The sequence below is a fragment of the Heteronotia binoei genome, chromosome 10 (genome assembly GCF_032191835.1).
Source record: "Heteronotia binoei isolate CCM8104 ecotype False Entrance Well chromosome 10, APGP_CSIRO_Hbin_v1, whole genome shotgun sequence".
In the NCBI taxonomy this organism is placed as follows: Eukaryota; Metazoa; Chordata; class Lepidosauria; order Squamata; family Gekkonidae; genus Heteronotia; species Heteronotia binoei.
This window is the reverse complement of record NC_083232.1, coordinates 57,950,194-57,971,879: the sequence shown is the minus strand read 5'-3', so window position 1 is coordinate 57,971,879 and position 21,686 is coordinate 57,950,194. Positions and strand designations below refer to the sequence as shown.

At 40.7% G+C, this 21,686-nt stretch overlaps 1 protein-coding gene across 8 annotated transcripts in view; it reads right to left on the bottom strand.

Annotated features, from left to right (window-relative positions):
* CREB5 (cAMP responsive element binding protein 5) overlaps nucleotides 1-21,686 on the bottom strand; it is a 318,303-nt gene that overhangs the window by 80,859 nt on the left and 215,758 nt on the right. For all 8 annotated transcript variants that reach the window (XM_060248703.1, XM_060248707.1, XM_060248706.1 and 5 more), the window contains 2 exons: nucleotides 5,681-5,807; nucleotides 2,684-2,794 (listed from right to left, as the gene is read on the bottom strand). In XM_060248703.1, coding sequence (XP_060104686.1) covers nucleotides 2,684-2,794; nucleotides 5,681-5,807 — 238 coding nt within the window. The remainder of the gene's footprint in view (nucleotides 1-2,683; nucleotides 2,795-5,680; nucleotides 5,808-21,686) is intronic.

Here is a 21,686-nt window from a genome sequence, read left to right as displayed (position 1 = left end):
GTGCAGTAACATTCCAATTGTATGTGCACCTAAATGAACGCATTCAGGGCTCTTTTTTTAGCAGGAGCTCCTCTGCATTTTAGGCCATGCCCTCCTGATGTAGCCAATCTTCCTGGAGCTTACAGTAGGCCCTGTACTAAGAGCCCTCTAAGCTCTTGGAGGATTGGCTACATCAAGGGGGCGTGGCCTAATATGCAGAAGAGCTCCTGCTAGAAAAAGAGCACTGTGCATCACTGAATTCTTTTAACTGTTGTTTTTATACAAAGAAATAAACCTAGAGAATTAATAGAAGTGATAGTTGAAATAGTTCAACAATGCACTCATGTGTTACTCATAATGTGCAGAAATTGGGTTACCAGCTGTGGGATTGGGGAATTCCTGGGGATCTTGGGGGTAGAGCCTGGGGAGGATGGGACCTCATTGGGCAAGGGTGAAGCCTGGGGAGAGTGGGCCCTCATTTGGCAGAATACTACAGCATTCAGCCTCCAAAGCAGTCATTTTCTTCAGAGGAACTGAGCCCTATTGTCTGTTGATCAGCTGTAATTTCAGGAGACCTCCAGGTCCCACCTAGAGATTGGCAATCCTAGGACAGAAAAGGGATCTTGTATTTGCTGGTCTTTGAAAATGTCTCCTAGGAAAAGCCTTGCCAAAGTAGCACCTTAATGAATCTGAGTGTAAGCCAAAACAAATACAGGCAGATTAAAATCTGATCCACTTAATTTCACATATTAAAAGAACAGAATTCTCACCATATGTATCAATAATTTCATTTTTTTAAAAAGCCTCAGTGTTCCATTAAAAATGGGTGGGAAAAGGCAAGGAAACAGCAAAAACGTTAGTCTCTGAAACAGATGCCAGAGTGGTGTTGTTTTTTGCTTTCCTCCAAGCCAAGAAGTATTTTGCTTGGCTCAACAGTGCTTGGGTTTGAAACACACACACACACACTTGCCGGCAGCCTAATCCAGAAAGATTTAATAAACTGTGCTGCAGATGCTGTTGCTATTTGGCACATCACAATTACTGTATGGCACACAGCAGAAAGAGAACCCTTGACCACAGATTTTGTTTGGCTAACGCTGCCAACCCTGTTGGCTACATCTGCTCTTTAAGCCAACCAACTGCATATTTACAGAGTGTGGTTTTAGCTGAGGTGTTAAAAAGCCTCAGGCTGGCTGCTTAACCAAAATTTATATTTGAGGTAAAGATGCGACCTTTCATGTCTATCGTATAGAGACTGTTGCATGCAGCCCATCTATCGCCGCAAAGGCTTCTCTTGGGCCCACTCCCCCCCCCCCCAGCACAATGAAAGACAGCACTTCAAAAGTACACACTGAGGCTTTTAAAAAATTTAAATCAGCAATAAGTCAAACGCATGTGGTGACAATATGAGGAGTCTCAGCAGCTTTGCATCTCTCGTGCATTGATACTGTTTCACATTGGGGCCTTTTCCCTGACTGAACTAAGCTGTTCTGTGCTCTGAAGGGTAAAGTCAGAATATTCAAAGAGCAATTTGCATGTTTGTGTCATCCAGTTTCACCCTTACAATGTCAAAAAAATCTCTAGAGTTTAACTTTACTGTATAATATCGTATGCCTGGGAACCACCAATGGGGCGCAGGGGAAAGAGAGACACATCTAAGTTTACATATAAGATAGATCTAAGTATACATGTATGCGTGCAAGATAAATGTATATGTAAATCAAGACTTACAAAGAAAGGCTGAAAGAACTGTATGTTTAGGAAGAGGAACCATGATCATGCTGCCATCATCTTCACAATCCTGAAGGACTATGGAAGAAGACAAAGACATGTTCTCTGCTACTGCAGAGGGCAGGAGCAGACCAAAGAGCCTTAAATTACCTAAGGGTAGATTTAAGTTGAACATTAGGAGAACCTTCCTAATGATAAGAACAGTCCAAGAATGCAACCATTTCGGGGGGTGGGGCAGGAAGAGGCATTTTCAAGCAGAAGTTGCACCCACAGCCATCACTTAGGAATGCATTAACTTTGCAATTTCTACAGTTCACAGATGGTTAGATTAGGCAAGTGATAAAAGCCCTTTCCAATTCTAGGACTCTATCTAGGTTTTGGCACAAATAGCAAAATCTGGAAAGGAAACATCAAAATCTAAGGTTGTGGAATCCACTGTTTAGAAGCCAGCTATCCACAGCTTTAAGGAATTACTAAAGATACACTCAAGATAAAAAATGTAGCCATCCAGGCAACCAGACACCTGAGAATTTTTCATTCATTTCTGTAAGCATCCTAAATGTTATTTTTAAAATTACTTTTTATGAAACATAGTTATATGTTTATATCACATAAACAGTTATAAACCAACCTCTCATGCATAAAAACAGACACCACACAGACAAGGTCTATTGCCAGTCTTCACATATACCCACAGAACATCTTCAGATATACATCTAAGCCTCTAAACCCTGATATTCTTTGAATCAAATTATATTCCAAAGAGACAACAATGATCTACAAGCCTGGAAGCTGAGCAGACATAACTGACCTTGCCAACCTCTAAGCCAGTTCACAGCAGATGTTCAGTCATATGACTAGAAATGAGATACTCAGCTCATGCTCAGAGGCCAGTATACCACCTGATATGATATATTTTTTTAAAAAAAATAAAGCAAATTTATAAGATATAAATATGTTTTCAACTTTTTACCATTTTGGCTTCTGAATGCATTGGAGGGACTTGTGATGAAGCACATGGATTACTGAGGTTTGGGCCTTGCATCCCCATGATACTGGAATTCATTGAAATTTGCCGCTCCATCTTGAAAGAGAAAAAAGGGGGATATTTAAACAGAAAGACACATTTCAGATTGCACGTAAGCTGCTTTTCCTCCACTGGGTAAGAGGTGGGTTCTTTGTGCTCATCCAAGGTGGTAATTAAAAACTTTTCTGAATATTTGTCTGGTATCATAAAATGTAGCCAGTAATGCCGTTCTGTCCAACAATCAACAGAAAACAGCTTCTTCACCAAAAGAACAATTAGCTACCCAGGTTTTTCCAGACTGATTTCCCATTCCTCACAGAAAACAACTCCAGGTTAAGTAGCTTTTAAACAAGCACTTTATAAAATTATGACTATGCTGCCATTAGCAGAATTTGTTTAAGATAGGGGAAACATGCATGATTTAGAGTGTTTGAAAACTGTGGAATTTTCTTACTGGAGTTGTTGAATCTGGGAATATTTTCCCCGTCACATGCCTTAGATTATTGTGGTACAGCTTTATTAACACATTGCCAATGCAAGGAATAAACAACAGAGATGTTCCTGCAGTGTGCATGACAAATACAAAGAACTGTTTACCAAAACAGTATTGCAGTATTTTTAGTGGAACAATATGGAAGTCCAGCTCTTCCATTGGCAACTGAGAAAACTTTTCAGGGTTACTGATTTACAGGGGACTGTGCAAAGCCAGCTGATTGAAAGTGATTATGCTCAAACACTGGCTTACTCAAACATGGCTTCTTTCCTACTCACATTAGGCAAGCTGTTAAAATGAACCAGAGTAAACTATATTACACCATTTTCTTGTATGATTACATGGCTTCTTTGTAGCCCCAGCTACCATGCCACTCAGTTGCTTCAGCACAGTAAAAAAGAAAAAAAAGCTGGAGATTTTTTAGTCAGGATTTACTATTTAGGGGTCTCTGGTGTTTTTGGTGTCTGCCTAGATAATAGTATAATGAGTTATTGTAATCATTTTGCAAACAGAAGCTTCTGACTGCATAGATACAAAAAAAAAAAAGCAAAATAGTCTGGTGGATATTGCTCATTTAAAGGATGTATTGTATCTAACTGTGCAGGTGACTAAAGCAGATGAGTGTTAAGCAAATCCATGCTTTATACAAGTTGGTCAGAATGAAACCATGATACCAGGGAATAGATGCTTGTTCTCTTGGTAACTAGGGATATTTAATTCTTGGACACAAAAGCATTGCAAGTAGTAACATCTGCAAGTTTAACACCCCAAAAACGTCCCATAATACGAAATTTGCCATGGGACATAAAGGCAGTTTCATCAGGAGCTCACCATACACGTAATCAATGGAACTTGAATAAATAAGTTCACCTAGTGATCATTTTTGTTCAGAAAGTCATCACATTCCTACCTGGCACAAGATTCTCTATATTCTTGTTTGGAGCAAAAGGTAAAATACAAAGCATCACTGGGTCATGTGCTACATATCAGATATAAATGGAAGTTCTGCCTTCTTGGGGGGACTGTGGAAGTGACAACCACATCCAGGATGTGGTGCACACCTGATCATTCTCATGCAAACTAACTGGACTCAGTGGGATTAACATATTATGCAAAAAGTGACTCTTGAACTCTTCAGACAGGTAACCTTTTTAGTCTATAGCACTAGGCCAAAATTTGAGTCCAGTAGCACTCTAAAGGCCAACAAAATTTTCCAGGGTATAAGGTTTCATGAGTCAGTGCTCACTTTGCCAGATTCAAATGAGGATAAAGATCCAATAACTCTTACAGTCAGGTCAGAATGGGTGTTGCAAAGAAGAGCCAGTTGGGACTCAGGGTGCAGAGGTACAGTGCAAAAGTAACCAGCTTGATTAGAGCTAGGAGATATGCACAGAGGTGGGAAATGGAATTAGAACTGAAATAGTTCGGTAGATGGAATTCTCAGGTTTCTCCTATTTACTTGCAACTTCAAATTGATATTTTGCTAATTTTAAAATTTGCTGTTGTATTCCTAATAAAATGATTGAATTTGATTATGTAATACTTGCTCTTTTTTGTGTGCTGTCAGGTCATAACTGACTTCTGGAAACTCAGTAGAGTATTCAAGGCAAGAGACATTCAGAGATGGTTTGCTATTGCCTGCCTCTGCTGCATGACCCTGGTATTCCTTGTAGGTCGCCCATTCAAACATTGGCCAGGGCTGACCCTGCTCATCTTCCAAGATCTGGCAAAATTAGGCTAGCCTGAGCATTCTGGGTCAGGGCTGATACTTACTATTCCTGCTTTAAAACCCACCATTTATGCCTGCTTAAAGGTTTAAATGTTAGAAGACTCATTTCAAAAGTGAAATTTGGAAAAGTTAAAACTGTAAAAATTCTGGAAAATTTCCTATTTGGCCAGTGTACGTGAAATTTGTTTTAGCTCTGGCTGGCATACCCAACCCCTTATGCAACAGGTCCAAAGACCTACCATTCCTCAGGCAGCTCATGTGTCTTGGTATATCTTTAATTTCCTCCAATGAAGTAAAGTTATGATTATGACACTTTGTTAAGGCATAAGGACTCGAATATTGTCTAACCATTTAAATGAGGGATTTGGCTCCAGTAAGAAAGGCGTGGAATTAATTAGAGATCTAGACTTGTTTTTTCTCAAAGAGCAGCCACCCATGTTGCATGGCAATCTGCCTTTGAAACTGAGGGGACTGTCAGAAGCAATTTGTGACAAGGCATGAAGGTCAGCTGATCAAAGTTGAAAATTCCAGGGGGCCAGCGCAAGGCAAGCCCAAAGCTGCATTTTGGTTCTAGACATCACAAATTTCATTGTAATGAAATTGCAACCGGGAAGGGGGGCAGGGTCCTCATTTGCATTTGGGCATGATTTGATTTCCCACTTATGATTAAAGAGTTTGAAGTTTGTCTCTAATAAGATACACAATGAACAGCTATACTTACTGGCATCAAAACTGCAGAGGATCCAGGCATGGTGGGATTAGGGAGAGTACCGGGCATAGACGCAGGCATAGGCTGTCTTTGCCGGTTGTGCAGGTGCAGTAATGACGACAAGGAGCCTGGAAGAGGCCTAGGGGGAAAAAGGGGGGGGGGGAAACCAGAGCTGAAACAAATTTGGAGAAAATCTTCACTCAAATAATAACAACAATGATAATAATAATAAAATGTGAATGTCGAAACTCATAATTTGTAGCTGCATTTAAATTTTCAGTCCTGAATAAATGTGCAGTGTTTGAAAAGCTGGTATCAAATTTGGAGAGAGGGTGAGACAACAAAGAATTTTCCATTTTTTTAAACTAGCAACAATATTAAAATAAAGCAGGAGTACAGATGCACCCACCTTCAAGACTAACAACATTTTGCTTTTAATAAGCCGCTGGACTCCTGCTTTAGTTTTCTGCTGCAGACTGAAAGGGCTGCCCATCTCGAAAGAAAAGCATTAAAAACAGAACAAATGGTGTCAAGCATTAATTTGATCCTTAATTCCTATTACTGAACAGCTATTATTGTAATCGCAATATGTACAATATTTACAATATTGTAAATATTGTAATTGTACAGCTTCTTCATGATAAACCTGAACTAAAAATGATTATGTATGGTAAATTCTCACACAGGCAATCACAGTTTGAATTTGCTTGTGAAATTCTGATTTATAATACTAGTATGTGTTAGTCACAGTAACAGAAAACACGGTTTATATTATGCTTACTTATGAATAGCAAGTAATAAAGATGAGTATACAATAGAAGCAATGTATTGCTTGTTGAATTGGTTTTACAGAAGCTATAGCAGTGATATCCATGAAATCACCAGGGAGTCAAAAACATGTGTTGTAATGATGTATTGCATCATTGTAAATAAAGGTATAAATCTTTATCTCCCCATCCCATCTGGTTTCCAAATACTCCAGCTTCTTCTTATGCATCTATATTATAAAACTATCCTATTTAATACTCAGTAGCACTTTCTGTGTTTTGTGCAGTAGTCCTAGACAGAGTTGCACCCTTTTAAAGCCAACGACTTCAACAGATTTGCACTGCACTGTACAGCACTTCATATATATTGTTACTGTAAACCTTTCAACAACACTCTAATGTAAATCAATGGTATCCCCATAGTATTGGTAGGGGACTGGTCTAAGACTAAAAAAAAGTGAGTTGCTATTTGACTCCTGGATCACTGATTCCACTCTGGAAATCCTATGCTTCCATATACCCACCTGTACTTTTTACTGTTTTCCCCAAATATCTTGGACAGTGTTTTTTCCCTCCTACCTTGCACCAGGTTGCAACTTGCAAGCAGTTTTTAAATTCCTGAGCTTCTTGGGTGGCAGGGCAGAGCAGATACAACAGAAAATACATGCATAGCTCTTCCTTGGATCAGGAGCAAGGAAAGAATTCCATGCATAGGTAGGTATCTTAAAAAGTTAAACTAATTAATTGGGAGCAGGAAGCATTTGTCAAACAAACCAAAACTCAGGACTTGGGTGTTTGTGTTCTACTGTCTCTCTCTGACTGCCTTCAGCAATTCCATTTTGCTTATGTACATTCTATAAGACCATTTTTTAATTTATTACTTGATGCTCACTTTTCATGTTTGGGTAATCTTAGGGTTGCCAGGCTTGTGATGGAAAATACCTGGAGACTTTGGGGGTGAATCCAGGAGAGAGCGGGGTTCAGGGAGGGGCTTCAGTTTCATACAATGCCATAGAGTCCACCTTTCAAAGCAGTCATTTTCTTCAGGGAAGCTGATCTCTGCCAGCTGGAGATCAGTTGTAAAAGTAGGAAATCTCCAGGCCCCACCTGGAGGCTGGCAACCCTAAGTAATCTACTTAGTTATGCTGTAGAGGAATCCCTGAAAGGTCCACAGACAGATCTATCCAGGATAAAGTTGAAGTCCAATGACACCTTTAAAACAAAAAAGTTTTATTCAGAATGTAAAATTCCGTGTGCATGCACACTGTGTCAGATGATGAAATGGGGTACAACAAGCAGTGCTACATATAGCTGGTGGGCAGTAGTTAAGCATGCTATCCAGACTAAACTTGCTATTCTTTCAGTCAGTTAATTTCACTATTTTGTCACTGGATTCTAACTTTGTACTACTTTGCATGCTTAACCACTGCTCACTAGCTATATGTAGCACTGCTCACGGTACCTCATTTCATCATCAAAGTATACATGCACCCAAAAGCTTACATTCTAAATAATTCATCTTAAAAGCTGCCCCTGGACTCCAGCTTTGTTCTATTGTTTCAGACCAACATGGCTGCCCACCTGGATCTATCCAGGATATGTTACAGCTCCTATGTACAATTTTTATAAGAACATAAGAGAAGCCATGTTGGATCAGGCCAATGGCCCATCCAGTCCACACTCTTTGTCACAAAGTGGCCAAAAAACCCCAGGTGCCATCAGGAGGTCCATCAGTGGAGTCAGGATACTAGAAACCCTAGATACTGTTGTCCCCCTCCCCTCCAAGTACCAAGAATACAGAGCATCACTGTCCCAGACAGAGAATTCCAACAATACGCTGCGGCTAATAGCCACTGATAGAACTCTGCTCCATATGTTTATCCAATCCCTTCTTGAAGTTGTCTATGCTTGTAGCCGCCACCTCCTTTGGCAGTGAATTCCATTTGTTAACCACCCTTTGGGTAAAGAAGAACTTCCTTTTATCAGTTCTCACCTGACTGCTCAGCAATTTCATTGAGTGCCTACAAGTTCTCATATTGTGAGAAAGGGAGAAAAGTATTTATTTCTCTACCTTCTCTATCCCATGCATAATCTTGTAAACCTCTGTCATGTCACCTCTCTGTCAACGTTTCTCCAAGCTAAAGAGCCCCAAGTGTTTTAACCTTTCTTCATAGGGAAAGTGTTCCATCCTTTTAATCATTCTAGTTGCCCTTTTCTGGGTTTTTTTCCAATGCTATAATATCTTTTCGGAGGTGTGGTGACCAGAACTGTGCACAGTATTCCAAATGAGGCCGCACCATTGATTTATACAGGGGCATTATGATACTGGCTGATTGGTTTTCAATTCCCTTTCATGCACAAGAAATAACTTATGAGTAGAACTGTGGGTTCCTGAAGCCAGGAATTTGTTAATTTGCTATGTTAGTGTGTAAACTGTCATAAACGTATGTGTTAGCTTTGCACTAATACTTACTATTAAATGCAAATAGGGAGGGAGGGAATTTCATTTAAATTAAGCTGTTCAAACCAAGACTTCCAACAGTTCAGTTTGAAACCAGACATTTGTCCTGTAAATTCCAGCATGTGTGTGCTCACAAATGCAAGCAATACAGGTATAATCCTTCCCCCAAATCCAAAGAGCTGGAGGCAAAATGAGGAGATCTTTCTCTAGATGGCTATTTTATTAAACATTCCAGATTTGTAGTTGATTGGATTGGGGTAGAGAGAAGACAACACGAGTTTAAAACTCATGTACCTTGGCCAAGTAATATGTTGCTTATTGCGGAGAAAGGAGTCTTTTCCCCTCCCCAAATATGAAGTATTCCAACATTTTATATGGCTATTTTAAATCAGCACTACAATATACTGCATAGTCACTTTGCCAAAAGCTATTACATGTGCCATGGAATCTGAACCACATTGATTTGAAGACAAATTCTATGTATTGTATTTTTTTCCTGAGTCTAGTTCCATTAAACTTGTCTGCTGGTGGTATCATTGGGAACTAGGCATGCTTAGCCTACTGGGGAAAACTCTGAACAGCAGTCCAATAGCTGGTTTATAAACTTGTCAAGGATAATGCACACATTAAAGAGCAGTTGTTTTCCAAAACAGCATTGCTCAAGGTTTGTTTGTTTTTTGCAGGCTCTCTTAAGAGGGTCTTTCAGAACTTTTGTGTGCATGTGTGTATGCATCACATCTACAGCATGCTAGCCATGGGAACTCAGACCAGCAGTACACCAATAGTGAGTTCCCTAGGGGTCCAGTTAGTATCAGGACCAATGCATGATAAGAGGAGGGACTTCTGCCTTCCTTTTGCACCATATCCCCAAGTTCCAGGGCTCTTTTTCTAGCAGGATCTCCTCTGCAAATTACTGGAGTTTATAGTAGGCCCTGTACTAACAGCCCTCTAAGATCTTGAAGGATTGGCTACATCAGGGGGGCCTGGCCTAATATCCAGAGGAGCTCCTGCTAAAAAAAAATTGCCCTGGAAACAAATCTAGGGGCTAGCATTCAAGGCAAGTGGAGACTGATACCTTTTGGTAGAAGACAATTTCCATTGCTTGCTTGTGTTTATTTGTTTGGGAGCCTATGATTTAGGGGGAATTAACTATTTGGCAACTGGAGGACAATAAGCCTCCTGTGTGTTGTACAGTTTTCACCCAGGCTGGAATTTAACATTCCTGAATTTTCTGTGAAACAGTTCTATGGAAAAGCACAGCATTAAATAGTTTGTGAATTCCTCCCACCCTGAATCAGTGCTGATGTTTAAACTTGATTGTTTAAGCTAGATTGTGGAGCAGTGGTTGGACAATGGTAAACAAAACAAAGCTCAGCTGTGCATGTACAATTATTTGCACGCACAGCGCAAGTACAATCCTATGTAGATCAACTTAGAACTCTGCTGAACTCTACTCAGTGAGACTTACTCCCAGGAAATGTTCTTTGTACTGCACTGTTAGCCTTCAGTAAGCTCCCGCAATGGATACGAGAAAAGTCATGCCTCTGGGCAATAGGTTTGCAGAGTGACAAACTACATGGACCAATCCCAGCCCTTCATCTTTAGCATTTGTGATGCAGTACAATTTTAAAATTTTCTGTGAGAGCAGATCTGCAAGGGGACTGACATAAAACATGCATTCTCCAGGAGCACAGCCCAGAGCCCCAGAGCCAGTGAAGCTTACTAGCCCTTTATAAAACTCCCTGCCTTCATAATAAACGTAGGTGTTAGGCCATTTGACAGAAACTTGCATTGGCTTGACTTATGCCGCTTGCACAGGTAATTCTCAAGAGTCCATATGGTTGGAATTTGACTTACATGTTCCAGAGCCAAAATATTTTCTGAAATTGATTTAATGAGCCTGGGAATAGGGGCCTTGGGTAAAAAGGAAATTATTTGTATATATTAAAATAGCAAATAAGCTACCTTGCTGTCCTCACTCTCACCCTCGGCTCAGCTCAGCTTTGCAAGTCTGCATCTGCTTTGCAGTGGAGGGGAAAATTACTATTTTGTTTTTGTTGGGTTTTTCTTTGTAGCACTGTGGAAACTTCAAGGTTACTCTTGGAAGAAGGGGAAAAAAACATACTCTGAAGTTCATAGGCCAGTTTTGTCCATATCCCCTCAGTTACTAGTTGCATGTTTTCCTAATGTGCATACACGGACTACTGTTTAGATGGGCAGGGATCATTCTGAGACTGTGTCAATTAATGTGCCTGGAATCCAATAAGTCCTGCATCTAGAAGTCCCTAACAAACAGGTGGCAATAAATAACCTGGGGAAAGGGTCTTAATTCAGGGCTAACATGTTCATTTTATAGACAAAGTATTTATAGCATTACATTGCTGTAATTCTACTGCAATATTTGCAAGATACAAATAGTGTGCTATGGGCTTAATAAAACATATGGGTATTTGTCCAGACCTTATCTTAAGAGATTCCTACAAATTGCTGCTGCTGCTGTTTTGTCAGTACTTATAGTAATGCCAGACATCAATATCCTATTCCTAATCAACACTGTGCTACCCAAATGCCTTATTATCATTTTCTTCTTGCAGAGTTTAGGAATGGTTCCTTAGACCCTTCTTTATTTTCCAAGTTTTGCTTCCTGCTTTAAAACAGATTAGTAAAAAGAAATGAAATCTGAGTGAAAATGTGTGGTTTTCCCTCCTCTTTGGCAGCCTTATGAATGACTTCAAAAGAAGCAAGGATTTCAGCCTGCAACCTTCTCACAATTTGGACATGTCTCAGAATTAATTCACATTGGAAATGGCCTGTGCATTTTGGCACCTGTTAGTATGCACTCAAGATGTGCAAGGCACAAGTAGATTAAACAGATTAGAAAGAAGGATTCACGGAAGTACAGTGCAACAGAAAGACTGGATTCTCTAGCAGGTATGTTGAGACAAAATCTGTCATAACAGACAGGGATGTCAAACTCATTTTGTTATGAGGGCTGAATCTTACATAAATGAGGCCTTGTCGAGATGGGACAGGACAGGCCATGTCGGGCCGGGTCTTGTGTGTACCTATTTAAGATTTGGTAGCAGAGATATAAACCCTATGAAGGACACAGACAAACATAATTAATTTTTAAAAAACCCTTAAAACATGCTTAAAACTTTAGCACTTGGTCTTAAAGTGCTTTCTTTGTATTTCTCCTATGGGATCCTGGGAACTGGGCAAAGGAATCTCTGGTTCTTTCCTTCCTTCCCTAGGGGATGAGGAGGGAGAGGAGCCTCAGCCAATAGAAAGAAGATAGGCTTGGCTCAATAACTCTGCAATTGAGAGAGCCTTGCAAAGCAAGCTGTAATGCAGAAGTAAGCAAGAGAGAGGGAGAAGGAAGCAGATGACAGCCAGTCACTCAGGGCCCTAATTTGGCCTCTCTAGAGGGCTCCTGAGGCCTGATTTGGCCCCTGGGCTGCATGACTTAGCATAAGTCTGGAAAAATATAAATCTTGATTAACCAAAGCAGTTAGAACTGTGATATGAAAATAACAGCTATACCACAATAAATAAGCTGTCCAAAATGCAATGGGTGACTGCATTGACCAAAGCTGTTCAATTCAGATCTTGAGTAGTGAAATAAGAGTGGGTGCAGTGTAAATCCCCCCCCCCCCAATATCCCTTTGTGAGGGGGAAAACCTGTTCACAATGGAGCATGTATTACGATAATAAATCCCTGCTGCTAGCGCAACTGGCCTGACAATCCCTGCCCTGATTTTTTTTAAAAAGCCAGCATATTTGTTTTAATATTGACATGATATAAGCATAAAGATTATCCCATGACAGCTGATCAGCCATTGCATTCTGCATTAGTAGATGTTTTTGAGTAGTCTTCAAGGCTAACCCAATATAGAGCATGTTACAGTAAGCCGAGCGCAGAAGAATAGATGTTTTTGAGATGTGGTGCTGGAGAAGACTCTTGAGAGTCCCTTGGACTGCAAGAAGATCAAATCAGTCAGTACTAAGGGAAATCAACCCAGACGGTTTACTGGAAGGTCAGATGCTGAAGCTGAAGCTCAAATACTTTGGCCACCAAATAAGAAGCGAGCACTCCCTGGAGAAGATTCTGATGCTGGGAAAGACAGATGGCAAAAGAGGAGGGGAATGGCAAAAGATAAGATGGCTGGACAGTGTTACTGATGTAACAAACACGAATTTGAGCAGACTTTGGAGGATAGTGGAAGACAGAAGGGCCTGGCGTAACTTTGTCCACGGAGTCCGACTTGACTGTGCGACTGAACAAAAACACAGTAGTCTAGTATATAAGTAACAAGCAAGCAAGGTGGCCAGAACAGTCAAGTATAGAAGAGAAAATGCTTTGTGAATAAAATGAAGATGAAAGAAAGTGCTCCAAGCAACTCCTCCAATTTGCTTTTCCATCAGCACTCCACATATATATATAGAAGTGGAACTGTCTTTCCCTTCCTTCAGTCCTAGAGAGCATTCAAGTATTTTATTGCACCATTTTGTCAGGATCCGTGTATACTACATATTTGGATGGAAACCAAAATTCACTTAGGATTTCTGGTTCACACTGCTGAATTTTTATGGAAAGGCATGTATAATTTTCTCAAATCCTAGTTTTACTGTACAAATATTTTAAATAATTTTTGAAGTGATTATGTATTTCAACTTTAACTTCCTAAACAAAGCAGTGGTTTTCCTCTGAACATGAGAAAGCAAATTACAGTAGAATCATGAAAACAAAGGCCCAACAGTCTCTCCAGTGCAGGCTTGTTACCATGAGCTAATAATTCCAGACTTTAAGCAAGCAGAGCTGCCTTTTAAAAAAAATAATAATTGTGTGCCTCTAGGCAAAGCATTTCTACTAAAAAACGATTGAGGCACAGAGGTGCAGAACAAGGCAAGGTGTGTGAGCTAATGTGGGACTATTCAGCTACTAAACTAACTCTTGTGGCAATCGGCCTGCTCTGTACTGACAGATTATTTCTCCACATACACTTGTAAAAACACACTGCTTAAGGTTAAAACGTGCTTGAGTTTTTCTTTTCAATTAAAATGTCAAAGACGACAGCATGTGTTTTCACTATCCCCCAAAAGTATGATGGATGCTAAGGTGATAGTTACAGATCCCTGTATTTTAGAGATAGTGTCCTGTGTAAGAACAAAGAACATAAGAGAAGCCATGTTGGATCAGGCCAACGGCCCATCAAGTCCAACACTCTGTGTCACACAGTGGCAAAAAATTTTAAATACACACATACACTGTGGCTAATAGCCACTGATGGACCTGTGCTCCATATTTTTATCTAAACCCTTCTTGAAGGTGGCTATACTTGTGGCCGCCACCACCTCCTGTGGCAGTGAATTCCACATGTTAATCACCCTTTGGGTGAAGAAGTACTTCCTTTTATCCGTTTTAACCTGTCTGCTCAGCAATTTCATCGAATGCCCACGAGTTCTTGTATTGTGAGAAAGGGAGAAAAGTACTTCTTTCTCTACTTTCTCCATCCCATGCATTATCTTGTAAACCTCTATCATGTCACCCCGCAGTCGACGTTTCTCCAAGCTAAAGAGTCCCAAGCGTTTCAACCTTTCTTCATAGGGAAAGTGCTCCAGCCCTTTAATCATTCCAGTTGCCCTTCTCTGGACTTTCTCCAATGCTATAATATCCTTTTTGAGGTGCGGCGACCAGAACTGCACACAGTACTCCAAATGAGACCGCACCATCGATTTATACAAGGGCCCTTCATATGTTACCACAGTAGTGCAAGAGCCATTTTTCTGTAACTTTATCCTCTGCTGCCACAATGAAGTTTGGAAAGCTGGAACCATTTGGTTGGGGCCAATTGTCTGAGGGCTGTCTGTTGACATGTCATTCTCCAATGCATGCTATTAATAACCAAAAACTGTGGCTTCTGTGAGGACATGTCAACATGTCATTTTATGTTTCTGGTAGGAAGTGATCAAGTGGGGGACTGAGAAGCATACCAGATGAAATCTGGGCACATAACCCACAGGTGGGCACCGTTTGTGTTGATAACGTAAAGGGTTCATCCAACTACATGGATGCAATACAGCAATTAATGTACATTCTCACACTGCCTCATGGGAACTGTAGTTTCTTCTTCACGTTGGGTTTTCAAAAACAAATTAAAAATTTTATACTACCAACAGAGATGTGACTAAGGACTTGTCACTATTCACTGTTCCTGGCATGCATCACTCACAGTGGGAACTAAAAGGAAAGGAAGTTGAATTGTTTTGGCTGGGGAAAAATTCATGCACACACAATGCACCCACTGTAGTTCATTTAAAGAACGTATCCAACTGGCAGGCACAAAGAAGGGGTGAACTATGAGTGATTCTGATTCTGTGCTTGACAAGCAGGTCATTTTAATGACCTGACTATGACCCTGCAGTATACGTGCCTTCTTTGGTGATCTTGAAAATTTAGTTTGCAAATGGAAAAGTGGCCACAAACTGAAACACAGGAATTACAAATACAGCTTATTGAGCAAGGCATGATGAGGTCAAAATCTTGGGGCAAAAGAGATTACTGAATAGGTGCAGAGATGCTTGGCACATAGGTCCATAGCTAACCAGGGGCCCATGGGGCCTGGCCCCCTAACATCTTTGGGGGGGCCCTCACCCCATCCTAGAGCCATCCCTCTCCTCTGTGATTTAAATTGCACCACTGCCCCCTATGCCATTTAAAGGACCCATCAATCATCTGATCAGCAGGCTCTTTAAAACATGCAGGAGGGAGAGGGACAGCCCCCAGCCTCTGCAGCTTTCTGCACTCACCCCCACGGGCTCCTCCCTAGTGGCCCCTTGCTATGGGACGGCTCCTCCCCTCTTGGCCCCTAGCTATGGGACTGCATTCCAAGTCAAATATGGTAAGTTAGGCATCCTTTTTTTTACCCTGAGCAGTGAATCACTGGCTCAGCTCTCTACACCTAACATGAAAGGGAGGAAAGAATGCAATAGTCCCAGTATAAACTACATGCAACTCATTTTGGGAAGGGAGAGATACACCAGCAACCAAGGGTCATTTTGTAGAAAAAGAGGTGCCGGAGCTCATTAGCCCAACTCACTCATATATGTCACACATCCCAGATATCACCAGAAGGTATACTAAATTATATCAGTTCAGCATCTACCTTGAATGATAACTGTCATAGTCAAACCTTACTCCCATCACTCTTTTAAAATTATTTTCTCCTATGTGGCCACAGTGGCATGATGAAAATTTCCATCTGTCTGCTTTATATGTTTTGGTTATTTCCCCATTTTTTTGTGGGGAAAAATATTAGATAGTCAAATCTTAAGAGTTCAGCAAAATTCTCACAAGGGGTTTGAACAATGGAGTCCAGAAGCAAGTATTTTGGGGGGTGGTAAAAAAGAGAGAGCACAATAAAATTTAGAGGTTCTGGAGCTCCACTCCTGTGAGCTCCTACCCAAAATGAGGCCTGTCAGCAACAATAGTAAAGAGATGGTATTTGTGTCCCCATTGTTCCATTTTACCCTCTCATGATTATAAAGTGTAGCATACTTGTCTGATATGGACCTATTAACATCTCATTTATCAACTACTGAACCTGCCCAAATACCTGCTGTCTTCACATTTGGAGGGGTATTCAAAGGCTATTATCTGCAGACTGAGAGCATACACATGCCTACCATTTTCAGGAAAGTGCTCTGCAATTACAGATTGCTAGAGCCAGTGTGATGGAGTGGTTAGACTTCCCACCAAGGACTGTGGAGAAAACCCAACTTCATGTCCCTGTATGCCAGCCATTCTCTCTCAGTTTAACCTGCCACATAGTGTTGTTGTCATGAAGGCAAAATGGAGGAAGGCAGAAGAACGAACAGTAAGCTGAGCTCCTTGGGGAAGAACAGGATGTAAATGAAATAAATACATAAGACCTACTCAGTTGGTCAGCAAAAGACTATATTAAAGTTTTATGTATGAAAGTCATCACTCACATCTTCTGGGTATTTGTAATCATTTCTCTCCTAGCCATCATATTCTTGCCTCCTCTGCCACATACACGTGGCTTGCTCATACATAAAGTCAATCTGTATGGAGCTCTAACAAATTGATTCTATTTGTGTGGCAAGGCATATGCTGTGCTGCGTTCCCAGTCACAATCCGAGCTCACTCCAGCCCTTTTGGGGGCTATATTGAACATAAACTTGCAGCTGATTTTGTGGTTGGCGTCCGTTTGTTTTCACATCAATGAAATTAATTTCCATTGGAAACTGCATCTGAGGCATTTAATCAAAATGGGCCTAAAATAATTCTGAAAAGCTCATCTGTCTCCAATCTATATAGTGTTTTAAAAATTGGACATGTGCCCTGCAATAATATTGCACTTTACAAAGCTTAATGCTCCTTACTTCTGAGTATCTGTTACATCAGAAGTCTGGTAAATTAAAGCAGACTGAAATTCCAGCTTGCACTGATATAGAAATACATAGACAAAACTACAGTTAACTGTGCTTTTATGTTAAACAAAGTGAAATTTAAAAAATACTGTTGGGAATTCAAAGTACATTTATAATAGATTTCCTTATTGCTATTTTTTGTGGCTCTTTTTCTAGCAGGAGCTTCTCTGCATACTAGGTCACGCCCCCCTGATGTAGCCAATCCTCCAAGAGCTTAGAGGGCTCTAAGTACAGGGCCTACTGTAAGCTCCAGAAGGATTGGCTACATCAGGGGGGCATGGCCTAATATGCAGAGGAGCTCCTGCTAGAAAAAGAGCCCTGATTAAAGCAACCAGTGCTACATAATACAGGAACAACAGGAACAATCCATTTATTGGGGGCATTCCAAGCATGTCTTGATGTTACATGCTTGAAACTATTGGGTGTTTTGAAAAAGAATGTGGAAATATGATACACAACTAAAGGCCAAATCACCTCTGGCTTCAGTATGATCCATAGATCTGCGTATATTTTAGTGTGTACATATTGTATCTATGGACTCCCAATTAATTAAATGAAGGCCACAGACAGAGGTCATTTTGTAGAAAAATAGGTGGTGGAGCTCATTAGCATATGTCCCCCCCACCAGCCAAAAGTAACCCGACACAAGAAAAGAGAGCTCCCCACATAGTCAAAAGACCAGCAAGCCACCCGCTGCCCAAAATCACATAAGAAGTGGAGAAAGGGTGGCATGGGCTTCTCCAGGGGTTAATGAGGGCCGCTGGGGGTGTAGCAAAGCCCCTGGTGGCTGGCTGCCCACTTTCCTAATCCAGGGATTGTTATACAGCTGCACTCACTATTCAATAGACCAGGTAGTGGGGAGGAGGAGGGGAAGCCGTCAGAAAGGTTCAGGAGCTATGCTCCTGTGAGCTCCTGCTGAATTCAAGGCCTGGTCACAGATATGCACATTTTTGCATACAGATCAGTGTTCTTCATTGAAAGACAAGGTACATGTTACATATGAAGCTGTATCATTGGCCACGGGTGAAAACTGGAAAGTGCACTCTTGAATACAGGAATGACAGAAGGAAAGGGGTGCTCCACCCTTTCCCTATCAGCTGTTTACAGCCTCAATGTCATCTCCCAAATCACTTTCCTTCTCCAAGGCAATGAATGTTTTACAGGGACAACATGCAATCTGAAACTTTCCAGATTACATGTTGTGGCCCCAAAACTAAGTCAAATTTAAAAGGTTTCAAAACTGTAATTTATTTTTTTTTATTTAAAGACCCTCATAGTCTGAGAACCCAAATTGTACTTAGCTTATGCATAAACTCAATTCTGAGGATGGAACAGATGGATTTGGAGTGGAAAACAGGGAAGCAATGAACAAATGATACACTCAGCTGCCACTCTATCATTCAAAATCTTGTCTGCATCATAAAGCTGATGTTCCGTCTTCTTCTTCTTTTAACAAACTTCTTGGACAGGGAAACTCTGAGCTTGCCAGGTAGGCTAACATATCCACATCATCATGCCAGATAGTATCAGAACTTCCAGTGGAAGTTACTAGGCAAATGTGCCTGTAATAACTTTATCTGCTTTCTACCACAATTCCAACAGGTGGTTAAAATCAGAGTTTGCAGAGTCCTTTAATTTTTTTTAAGTGCTCAAAACTTCCCTGAATAGTTTTATGTGCTCTAATGGGCCGGGTGGCATCCAAACTATGCTTGACTGCATGTAAGTGCATTACTCCACACAGGTTATATTAAATAAATATGAAGCTGAAAAAACAGAGCCCTAACTGTAATTGAGCCTTCAGAATAATAGTTTTAAAAATATCCTTATTGACCTTTGAGTTCCCAGGGGGGGAAATTCCAAATGATTAGTGGCCTCTGTGCAGGTCTATTGGAAACAATGTAGCTGTCCTAGAGACTCAAGGCATTCCTATGATTCTAGTAGGAAACTAAATTTGCTCCTGAGTCCCAGGGAATAAAAAAGATCTGGGAAACCTTTGCATGTGAGTGTGGCTTCAGAATGCAATAAAATAGTTGCAAGAACAATAGTACAGCAAATACTAAATCAGTGAGAAAACTGAAAAATAGCAAAAATAGGCCAATTCTTAACTGTGAATCCAATTGCAGTTTCACCTCTGCCGTAGGCTTCACGAAATATATCTCATCTTTTCATTACACATTACACAGCAACCAAAGTCACAGTAACCAAAGTCACAAAGTCAGACACAACAGAGAAGGTTCTACGTGTTTAGGGCTGAGCCAAATGGCATTTTTACAAATACATAGATAACTTATTGTGAAACAAAGCCTTGCTGATAGTTCAGGGAGGGGTCTGTAAAACGAGCCATTTCCCCACTTAAGATGAGTGCAAGGAGTATGATAGCATTTAATTCTTTCCCTCCTTTCAGTGGCTCCCTTGGCTCTTGCACTCTCTTTCCCCATTCTTGGTCTCCAGACAACCTCTGTGGTGGTGGAGAAGAGCTTGTAAACCTGCGTAATACCCTCTTCTTCTCCACTTCACACACGGCAGAAATAGTCATCTACCTATGGGTCAGCACTGACTGAGGTCCTGATGCTAAGCACACTTACTTGAGAGTAAGCCTGCATTAAGTTCCTCATCAACCTCTGGGAGTCGCACAATATGCATCACGATGGCTGATGCATCACACTGCCAACATGATGGCTGATTCACGGCGCAAGCAACAATCCCAAATGGTAACAAAGCAGTTCCTGAAAAGGGTCATCAAATAGGAGCAAACTTGAATGAATCGTTAATTTCAAGGAACGTTCTGGACAATTTTTGCATCAGAAGTTTTTATGCCAGAAAATTTAGCCGTGTATTACTTGCTTTCATACATGAGTTTCATTTCACTGAGTTGTTGTTTCAACTTATGAATCGTCCTGTCCCTGTAAAGACAGGGCTCTGGGCAATATTCATCAATGATAAAACAGTAGATAAAATCATACAATGATTTAAATATACAGTTAAACGTGTAATTCAAATACCAAGATGGTGCCCTAATAAATCTTATTCCCATATGAGACTCTGCCACTGACCAAAGAGCAGAGCAGGAGGAGGTAAACAGATGAAACAAGGAGAAAAGGGATGAGGGTACCAGCCTTGGTCACACCATCGCTGTCCTCAGCCAAAAGGCCAGTGTAACATCTCTGCCTGCAGGCCCTGCAGAATTGCATTAGATCCCACAGGGCCATGATGTTGTTTGGCACAGAGTTGGAGGTTGGAGCCAGGACTGAGAAAACCCTGGCCCTGGTTGAGGACAGCCAGACATCTTTATGGCCAGGGATCACCATGCAGCACAGAGCTTTAATATAAGGTCGTTAAAATCATAGTCCTGGCTGACTCTAATAATTATTTAACCAATTATTATTGGAGTTTTATTTCATTGATGTACAGTAATGCAGGATATGGAGTACTGACATAACGTAGCAATATGTTGAAACCTTCTGGAGAAATCTGTCACTAATTCCGTTTTCTCAGATCTAAGCAATGGAGTTCTGTGGGAAGATTTAGACCTGAAGCAAAATTAATCTTGTGCTATGTATACACTATTTGTTCATTGCTTTGTTACTTTTTCTTTCTTGAATATATGCCCCAGATGTGACTGAGTATGCATGTGTATTAGCTCAAGGTCACCCAATGTCATGGTTTTTTGTTCAAGAGATACATAATAATAATAATAATAATAATAATAAATTTATTCTTATATCCCGCCCTCCCCCGCCGAAGCGGGCTCAGGGCGGCTCACATGACATGGTTTACACCATGATTACACTAAAATCCATCAATACATTAAAACAATTAAAATAGTTAGATACAATTCAGATTAAGTTAATCAACAATTAAAATTTATCAAATATAAATTAAATTAAAGTGCTGCAGTTCAGAATGTGTATAGGATGGCTAGGTGTCATCTCTGGGTGCCATCTTAAATGCAAGTTGACAGAGGGTGGTTTTGCAAGCCCTGCGAAATTGATTTAGGTCTCGCAGGGCTCACACCTCCTCTGGTAGTTGGTTCCACCATTTGGGGGCCATTGTGGAGAAGGCCTGCTCCCTAGTTGCCTTCAATCTGGCCTCTCTTGGTCCAGGGATTCGTAGTAGGTTTTGAGAACATAAGAGAGCTGAAGACACAAGAATGAGACCAATTTCGCACTAGACCTTTAATCCTGGTTTAGCCCTGTCCCCAAGCTGACATTCTACACTAGAATCATAGAAACCAGCTCTATATGATTCTATGATTTTAGCGTAGAATGTCAGCTTGGAGACAGGGCTAAACCAGGATTAAAGGTCTAGTGCGAAATTGGTCTGAGCGTATAGAATG